At 38.4% G+C, this 9,616-nt stretch overlaps 1 protein-coding gene across 1 annotated transcript in view; it reads right to left on the reverse strand.

Annotated features, from left to right (window-relative positions):
- Nucleotides 1–8,945, reverse strand: part of NAA15 (N(alpha)-acetyltransferase 15, NatA auxiliary subunit) — a gene marked incomplete at its 5' end in the record, with an annotated part of 24,786 nt that extends 15,841 nt beyond the window's left edge. The window contains 9 exons of the mRNA XM_010135520.1: nucleotides 640–712; nucleotides 1,129–1,235; nucleotides 1,375–1,470; nucleotides 2,165–2,284; nucleotides 4,305–4,458; nucleotides 4,617–4,751; nucleotides 7,229–7,386; nucleotides 7,847–7,951; nucleotides 8,861–8,945. Coding sequence (XP_010133822.1) covers nucleotides 640–712; nucleotides 1,129–1,235; nucleotides 1,375–1,470; nucleotides 2,165–2,284; nucleotides 4,305–4,458; nucleotides 4,617–4,751; nucleotides 7,229–7,386; nucleotides 7,847–7,951; nucleotides 8,861–8,945 — 1,033 coding nt within the window. The remainder of the gene's footprint in view (nucleotides 1–639; nucleotides 713–1,128; nucleotides 1,236–1,374; nucleotides 1,471–2,164; nucleotides 2,285–4,304; nucleotides 4,459–4,616; nucleotides 4,752–7,228; nucleotides 7,387–7,846; nucleotides 7,952–8,860) is intronic.
- Between the last annotated feature and the right edge of the window lie 671 nt (nucleotides 8,946–9,616).

The raw sequence follows: 9,616 nt of genomic DNA on the forward strand, positions 1-9,616 counted from the left end.
AACACAAGTGTTGCACGGTAACAATGTAAAGGATTTCAGTACATTCAGCATTTACATGTTTTCCACCCATAGACTTATTTTTAAACAAAACAGGCCGTCTGTTCCACACCCTAGCTTTAAAAAAAGATTTTGTCTCCACCTCTGCCAAATTTATCATTATTGTTCACCTAAACATATCCTACAAAACATTCTTATACACAAGTCAGTTTTGAAAGCTAGAGAGCTCTGCCTGAAATATAAAATACTACCAAAGTCTTAAAAGTTAAGTTCACTGCTCAATTTTGACTATGAAGCATAGCACCTTGCACGGCGGGAAAAAAAAAGGGGGGTGTGGGGGCTCTCTGCCTAAAGGTTCTGATTCTTCAGTTTATGATATACCTTAACCATGCAATTATGGGCATTTGTTCATTTTAAGGTAGCAGAAAATTATTTATTTGAATGAAATTCAATACCAAAGCAAATTGTTCTGAAGTAATACCAAGCCATTTTCTTAAACCAGAAAAGTCCAAACGTGTTTGAAAGGCCTGGACACATTTAAACAGGTATTAAGTGGCTATACTGTAGCCTACAGCATTAAATTCAATGGAAAATTTTAAGAGGCAACTTCAGTGGGAATTTAAAGTATGTCTTAGCACTCACCATTTGGGTTAAATAACCTGCAGCTTCTTAGAGAGGTTTCATAACCTATCACAAGCTCTTCTATGATTGCCACCTACACATGCAAGACAAGAACAAAAATCACAACAAAATCTGTGGGCAAAGCAGTACTTTATTTCAGCTTGAACGACTTGGTGTTACCCAAACTAGTTATTTTTGGCAAAAGTTCTGCAATATCCAGAATTACAACGCTAAAGGGGATGCACTCAGTCTGACCCCTCCTGTTATCAAATTAATACCAAGCTGCGTAAGTGTTAACAAGAGGGGCTCATAATTAGCAAATCTTAGTTTTGTACATTTAGCAACTTGGCACAAGGCTACGTACGCTTGTACTTAATTTTGTATAGATACACTAGGCCATAATATACAGCGGTGCTGATAGACAGAGCACCAAAGAAAAAAGTTTCCTTCGTCTCTTTAATGCATCACAGCTACTACGTAGAACATGTAAAATGTGGGGGAAAAACCTACCTTCTCCTTGTCTTTATATAGTGACCTCAAAGTATTGAAGACTGGTGGGCAACCTTTGCTGAAATTCATCCTTAGAAACTTGTCCAGACATTCCTTAAACTTTTCACCTTGAGAGGAAAAAGACCTGTTGATTTTGTTTTACCACACATTACTCATCAATTGCACACCGTTCATGCTGTTAAAACATTAGTACCTAAGATTAAACACAAGTGTTGATCGCTACCTGCTCAGCAAAAATGCACTTACCCGACAAAAAGTTTAATGGTAATCTTCGTGGAACTAGTCCCCTGGGGTATTTAGTCCAGGCCTCTTCGTAGATCTTTAGCCTCTCCATCATATTAGCTGGAACGGAATTTTAGAGTTTACTTTTGCCTTCCTTTTTAGCAAGGAGGGAAAAGGGGTCAGGGGGAGGAAGTGATTGATATCTGGTTAAAAAAAATAAACAGAATATATAGCAACTAATGGCTATATAACTCCTAAAGAATATTAATGTCCATTTTAGTCTTTCTAAAACTGCTGTACATGATTTCAGGTATTCAGTATCTGTAAATTCCTCTGCCAGCAGTGGAAGACTAACTGCTTATCTCTCACATCCTAAAAGAGTTCCTGCCTTATCGCTGTGCAAAAATCTTCACCAAAGAAACCTGTTTGGGAGAACTGTGCCTGTTTTTCCAAAATGTGTATTACCTACAACATAAAATTAAGAAAAACAGACACTAAAGGGGAAAAAAAAAAAATCTAAATTAAAACCAGCTTCTAAGAAATAAATTATCCTCTTTCAACCACACATGAAGATTACTGCATTATTTGGTTGTTGGTTCGGTTTTAAATAAGACAGGGCAGCAACAATACAAGAAATACTCCCAGCCTTTCCTGAAAAGGACAATACATACACACGACAACTAAAAAACAAAATTTATCCAGAGAACGTTTTACAATAATGGTTTTACTATTTCAAGCAACGCAAGTTTTGGATACATATATAATTCCGAATGTGCAGAAACTGCTTATTTACTGCAACATCTCAAATCATTACCTGGTTTAAGTGCCTTTTCCAGGCCTTTGTAGTAGGCCCAGTTCTCAGGATTTCTCTCTTGCAGTCCTTTGTAGACTTCAACCGCTTCTTCAAGTCGGCCAAGCTGAAGCAGGAGTTCTCCTGCGTGAAATCCAGCAAGTTTTAAATTAAGGTAACAGGGCACTGAAGCAGCATAATAATAACCACTCTACAGTAGAAGATTAGATAATCCCTACTCCACGTAGATTCTAATGTCTTAGAAAAACCGACCACAGTGGCATCACAAACCTGCTGACAGATATGCTGTTACTTCGACAATAGGTGCAATTACGATCAGATTCTACAACTCAGCCAGTAACTCTTGAAACTTACTTGAAAATTTAATGTTATAAGCAAGGTGCGCATTTTTTTTCTGACTTACTGAAGTGACTGGTTACTTTAAGTGCAGTTTTTACTACAGAAGGCAATTCAAAGCAGCACACGGTATTTCATGTATATAGCATCTTGAAAACCAAATTGAAATCGCAGAGCTGCAAATAAAAGAACTAACTTCCATGTCTTAAACCAAGCCATTGATCCGATTAACGAATTACCAAGATTCTGCAAGCAAGTTTCCTTGTAATGATACTTCATTACCAGACACAACTGTTAAAAGTAAAGTCTCGGTCTAACAACTGTATAGAGCATCTTTGCTGATGCTGGCGTTGCAACAAACCCATTTCCCATTTCACAACAACAAAGCTGTTTTACCAGGCTTTGCTATTGGCCAACGTTAACACTGAAACACCACACACCAGAGATGACACAGGCTCATTCTAGATTAAGGTAAGATTTCCTTCTCCTGTTTCAAGAGGAAAATGCAAATCAGTGTTAAATCTCTTCTTCCCTGTGTCACACAACTGACACGTAGGTTTTTCAAGAGATGCTGCTTCCTGCAGATAGGGCAATTTGAGGACTACGTGCAGCATCTAATGCCAGGGAAAACACCACAGTTCACTCACTGAGAATGACAGAATCTGGAAAATAAACAAAAATTCTTTCTCTGAGGTGAGTGTTGTAATTTTCACCTAACGGTGACAAATACCAATACTATTCTCAGTGTTTCAGACGTACTTCATCCACAACAGTTTTTGTGCATGCATTTAAAATCCACAGACTACACTTTATTATTTATTAGCAGATTTTTCTGTAGTATGCACAGAAGCCAAGCTACATCTAACACCACAACGGGAGCTGTGCCTGAAAAATCTCATCAGTTGTACCCTATTGAAAGCGCACAGATTGCAGAGTACTTCCATCCTTTTTTTCTGGTAACTTGCTAGAAGGTTTTGTGCTTTGTTTTGAGGTGGGGTTTTTTTTTTTGGGAAGCCCTAGTTGAAAATTCGGTTTCAGGACTAGTCTCGGACTTTCATCAAAATCTTAAGAACATATATCATGGCGAAAGGTGTTATAAAAAAAAACACCCCTAAACACCCCTCACTCCCACGCTACTACATCTGGAAAACGGTCTATGATAGTGTAACCTCCAACTTCATTTCCATTTGTATGCAAACCAAATAACATATTCAGCAACTGTGGAGATTCACATGCAGTCATTTTCCTTGAAGAAGTACTGTGCACCTTCCCTAACACTGCCACTACTCAATCCCAAGGTTCTTTGTGCAGATTTCTGTTAGCAGGAATAGGGAGCCAGCTACAACATCTACATGAATAACACTGCAAAGTGAAAAAAACCCCAAAAAACAAAGCTTTCTTCTCTTTGCTTCAAGCAATCCTCCAAGTAAGATTCCAGTGTGGGCCATGAACAAACAGTACCTTCAACAGATTGGAAGTATCACAGGAAGGACTGTACAAACATCAAGGAGAAGCGGAACAAAGCACACTTTGGAAAAGTGCACCTGTTAATAGAGCTGCAAAGATTGAACTTCTACCACTGCAATTCCAGCTACGGAATTTAAGACACACTATTATATTGCTCTGTTATAATGCTGTGCACTAGGATTATAATAATACAGTAACAGAAGCCTACATTGTGTTGTCCACTGAATTATAATAAAAAAACAATCAAAGATGAAGTTCCAAAAGATGGGGGGGGAAATGACAGTACCAGGCAATTCCAGTGTATACCACACATTTAAATGTATATTCAGAAAGTAATTACCTTTAGTTTCTTCAACCGCCAGTTTATCACAGATCTGCTTTTCATAAGTACAGAGATGCTCCAAGGCTTCTTTAAATAGCCCTGCCTCCCGGAGGACTTGATTTTGATACAGCAGCAGTTCGCTGTACTCATAGTCCACTTTGTCAGGTGATGTCTACATAGGAAAGCAAGACACCGGAGCAAGGTCAGCCTTCTAGGATGCATTTGGAATTTAATTAGATTAAATCAACTGCATGAAGTTTTCACACTGTGAAAGGAAGCAGTGTTGTATTTTTGGCTTAAGCAACAATCCATACAGGAATTTCCTCTTACCTGCTGTGTCTTCCTAAATTCCTCTAAAATTTTTGCTGCCATTTCATAGTCTTCCAGCAGATGGTAAGCAATAGCATAACCAATCCACGATGCCCGCTGCGCAGGTCGAAGCTGAAGCAACTGGTATCTTGTTTCCTGCAAAAAAGTAGCTACTAATTTTCCTGGCTGTATTCTGATGCTCTGTAGAATCCATAAGGCAATACTCTGCCTTCAGCATTCTAATATCTAAGGAGCGTCACTAAAAATTAGTTTTCTATATGGAAATGTAATTTTTTTTTGAACCAACAGAATAAACTTTAAAACACTGCAATGGTCTTGACTGAATAAAAAAAAAAACCACCCTCATACAAAATAACACACCGTGTCCAAGTGAATGCTGATGAGTCAGACTAACTTCGTTAACGTATGACTCACGTGCTTTTCCTGTCTTACTACTCATGAGCAGAATGCAATTAAGGATACTTTGGTCTGAGTTGCAGAAACATTTACTACATGCTGGTGTTTCAAATTCACCTTGGAAGAACATATGTGTTAAATCACTACAAGTGGTGTTAGACAAAATAGGTCATGCAAGCGCATCCCTGTTCTTTGGCAAGAAGATAATTACAGCTGGAAGATGCAACAGCTTTGCTTAGTATTGTGCAGCTTTAATCTGAAGGGAAAGTTTTTACTTGTCTTGTTACAGACTCCTGTAACAAGTAATTTAAAATAAAGGGAAAAAGTTACTACCTACTAAAAAAACCAAACCGTCAGACGCAGGTGCTAACAAAGAATAGAACTAGTTACAGAAGTTTGTCTAGAATGAAGATCACTCAAAATATTATGAGGCAGGAGAGGGTGGAAGTTGAAGTGAAGAAAAAAAAACCAATAAAAACAACCAATGGAAGCCAAACCACAACCATATTCCTGGTTTTGAGAGTAAATTCACATTCTTTAGAAACCAGCTTATGATCACTCCTGAATTATTGGCTTCTAAGCATGTTAACATTTAACCCTTAACACATTCTATGACCACATGCTCCCTGCATTTGTATTCATGTTTATCCAGAGACCAGAAGGACATACCTCTGCAAATGAATTTTGGCCCCCATGCCGAGTTTTGGCTTTCTTGTCTCAGCAAGGGAGGAGTCAAATTTCTAAATTACTAATATGAGAAAACATAGTGTCCTAACTCAGCAGTAAGTTCACTGAGAACCTGTGACAGCTGATGGCACCACATGGCTCTGAACACAGAACTTGTTCTTGGCATATTAACATGACCTAATTTGATAAAGAAATAATCTGGGGAGAGACCAACTAATGTGTTCTAACAAACACAACTTTAAAGGGACAAGAAAACCTGAAAATATGACATAAAACATTACCCAAGGTCTCTCAGGTAAAAACCTCAAAGATTTTTTTGGCAGAGCAAAGGAATACCTTGTTATTCCAGTCCACATCAGCTGAAAACCAGACAAGTTTCCATGCACAAAAAAATGTGATTTAGGAGAAACTGTTTTTGGGGTTTTTTCCCTACCTAAGTGATGGTTGAATTATAAATACTTCAGCGAGGCCATTACCATCTTTCCCTGGATGACACAGTAAAAACCAAAGAACTCCTTTACAGCCATTGTTCTGTCTAATCCTAAATGAGCCATACATTGGCCATGGGGTGCAGCTATGACTTAGTCTGAACCACACCAATATCTCCGCAGTATGCATAATAAACATGCTGCTGCTTAAGAAATAAAGGTATTGGCAAGCTAGGCAACAGCTTGCAATTCAAGAAGACAGAAAAAAAAAACCAATCTAACTACTTGAGGAGCAGGATTTGTAGAGAAGGCAACAGGAAGTTTGTATTGTTCTTCTCAGGAGCACGGCCGTGACACTATCACTATAGACAAGTGACACAAGGAGCAAGAAACTGGGTGCTGCAATAACAGGCAGAAAGATGGTTCCAGTCTAAGCTGCCAAACTGCATTCAGCTTTACTACCAAATAAATAAAAGAAAACAAGATAGTAATCTAAACATTTTATGATTAAATCATGAAAGAAAAGGAATATTAAAGAGTTCTAATCCACCATCTTACAGCTCACAGGAAATTTAAGGAAATATTTAGACCCAAAGGAGCTGTCAACTAATGCCCAAGTTGGCTAGGAAGCAAAATACAACGTTTCATGTAGCGTACTGCTTGTTTTGTATTGTTACCCACTGCCAAGAGAAGTCTGGTGACTGCTGATTTAAAGGAGGAGGGATATATGGTAAAAAGTTATTAAAAAATAGAAACTCCTTTGCCTGACTAACAGTCATCTTTGCCTTTTACCTGCAGGAATCCTTCCAGGAAAATAACAGAAAGACTGAGGATTGTCAACAGATTATATGGCATTAAAAAAGAAGAGAGCAAACATTTCCGCACTGAGCTGAAAAGGAATCATTTAATATGCCATTAAATCTGTATACTTTATAGATACTGCTCAGTAGCATGTCTGCTTTTACTTTCATAAAACTTTGAGCAGCACATAGTTTTAACCCTCTGGATCTAACTCTGCATATTTTTTAGTGTCATTAAACAATTCGCCACCTTTGCTGCAGCTCCCTAGAAGGTGCTAATAAATGCAGTACATATACTTACCCTGTAACCTTCAAGATCCCTCATTTGAATCTGTAGCAGAGAAAGATCTCTCAAGATTTGAAGATTGTCTTTGTCCCATTTCAGTGCATTTCTATAGCATTTGATAGCTTCGTCATACTTCTTGTCTGACCTCTGAAGAAGGCCATAGACATGCCAACCTGGGAAACACTGTTAAGGATTCTGCTGCATTTGCACAGGGGGAAAACAGATCCAACGTGCCAGTGACAGAACAGCAGGTAAAAAGCTCCTCAGCTGTTTTATAAACAGGCAGTAACATTATTACAATCACTACAGTTCTTCTGCTCGGCGTACAGAGAAACTGCTTGCACACTGAAGGCAGGGAGCTGTTTGCCTGTTATAAGAACAGGGTGCATATGATATGCTCTAAGCCGTACTTTTCCCCTACTGGGGGAGGTAGCAAAATAGTAGGTCCTCTGAAAAGACTAGCTAAGATAGCTGAGACAAAGCATTCTTACGCACTGAACACAAAACTTTAAATTCTGAACTTCCAGTGTGAAGCCTAATCGTGTTGGCTTTTGTTGCTATTCTAGAAATCAAGCAGTTGTCGAAACAAACCTTTTCTGTTCATAAGCCAAAGCCCTATTTAGAAAAGGATACAGACATGACTCTTCAAGTCATTCCTTAGGCCTCTACGCACAAGTTCATAAGCTTCCTCTTTCTTTCCTAGACAGTTTAATGTTAGTCCTTTCATCGCCAAAGTTTCTTTAAAAAAAAAAAAGAAGTATCAGTTACTAATTTTCATAGGTTTTTTTTCAGCTCAATACAGCAACCATAAATGTAACATAAATGCAAATTTAGACTCAGTTATCAGCATCAAGATTTTACACTCTTCTTTCACTTGGCAAAGTATACTGGCAGATTCTTCACTCAAGCACATCATACACGACAATAAACTTTATGCTTTACTTCCACTGAAAAATGAAACAGCTTTTTATTTCTAAGGCACTAAAAACTGTCTGCTCTACAAACATCTTGGAGAGGTTTTTATTTTTTAACTGTAAAGGAGCATTATGACTACTCGAGTATTTATTCACAACACAGACTTCCATGCATCCACTCATGTCAAACCAGCTGGTAAAGCAAAAAAAAAAAATTTCTGGACACTGGAAAGAAACTCTTAGCTCAGTATCAGGAACCAAGTGAAAATACAGTGAGGGACAAACACCTTTTTTCTTCTTTTACAATAAGACTCTTCCTTCAGAAAGAGCAGCACACCACAGGGCTGACCGATGTATACAGCACCAAAAAATACTCAATCTCTTCCTTTAGTCCTTCACTTACACACAAGTGAGTAGCAACTTCCCCTGAAAAGCGGCTTAAGCAATGCGCCCTTGTATTACGAAACTTGCACCATGCTATAATGAATATTAGATTTGCAGCATAAAGAATGACAAGCTCTGACTACTGTTAAGAACAGTATTTACAATCACAAAACAACAAAATCAACTCACAGCAGTGAGTGCTTATTAACACGGTGCAGGTTTCTCGATGCTTTTACTGTTTTATGGGCAACGGGTTAACAATGAAGTGCCATAAATATAAAACTTACAAATTATTACTCTACCCTCAAGTACAGGGAAATAAAAGAGCAGATGCCATTTGGAAACTTACCTCCATGTTCTGCAAACTTTGGGTTTGAAAGGATCTGTTTACAGAACTTCAGCCCATTTCTATACTGCTTATGTTCATAACACCTCTGTGGAAGAAGAGCAGAGAACATTTATTAAAAAAATTTGGAGGGAACTTGGCTTGAACTATCTCTGAAAGCAACCTCTTAGGATCAGTTTGAATACCACATGTATCTCACACACTCCCAAACTCTCAGAGCTGCTATACACTAACATTATCTTGTCATACTCAAAATTAAAATGTTCCTCCACAGCTTTATTAAATCCAGCTCTGACGACATGCTTGTGTTTGAGTCTCATTTCATTATGCAAGGCGGCTGCAATGCAAACTGGCACACGGCATGAACTCTTAAAACCAGTTTTAGTATTTTACTTCTGTCAATCCACTTCCTGTGCTCATCATTAAATAGAAGCCACAGGAGGAAGAAGTCACGTTGGAAACACCAACCTACACACTTTACCTCAGTTAAACAAACACTAGGAATTTCTTAGGTTTTGTTTTACTGTAATATCAATGTCCCAGCTTGAGTATAAGAGTAAAGAAACACAGTTGCTTGAGCACAGACCCAGATCCTATGGTAACTAGATGTCATGCATGACGGGATCTCACTGACTCTAGCTGACCAGTTCTGGTGGCAGGAGGGCTGACCGGAGTGCAAAATTGGGTACAGCCGACAGTTTTCAAGTCCTCCTAATTAAGCTGTTGCTCAGGATTCCAGTTTTCCTCACACTGCTCCAA

This window comes from Buceros rhinoceros, unplaced genomic scaffold, assembly GCF_000710305.1.
Source record: "Buceros rhinoceros silvestris isolate BGI_N320 unplaced genomic scaffold, ASM71030v1 scaffold14564, whole genome shotgun sequence".
Classification (NCBI taxonomy): Eukaryota; Metazoa; Chordata; class Aves; order Bucerotiformes; family Bucerotidae; genus Buceros; species Buceros rhinoceros.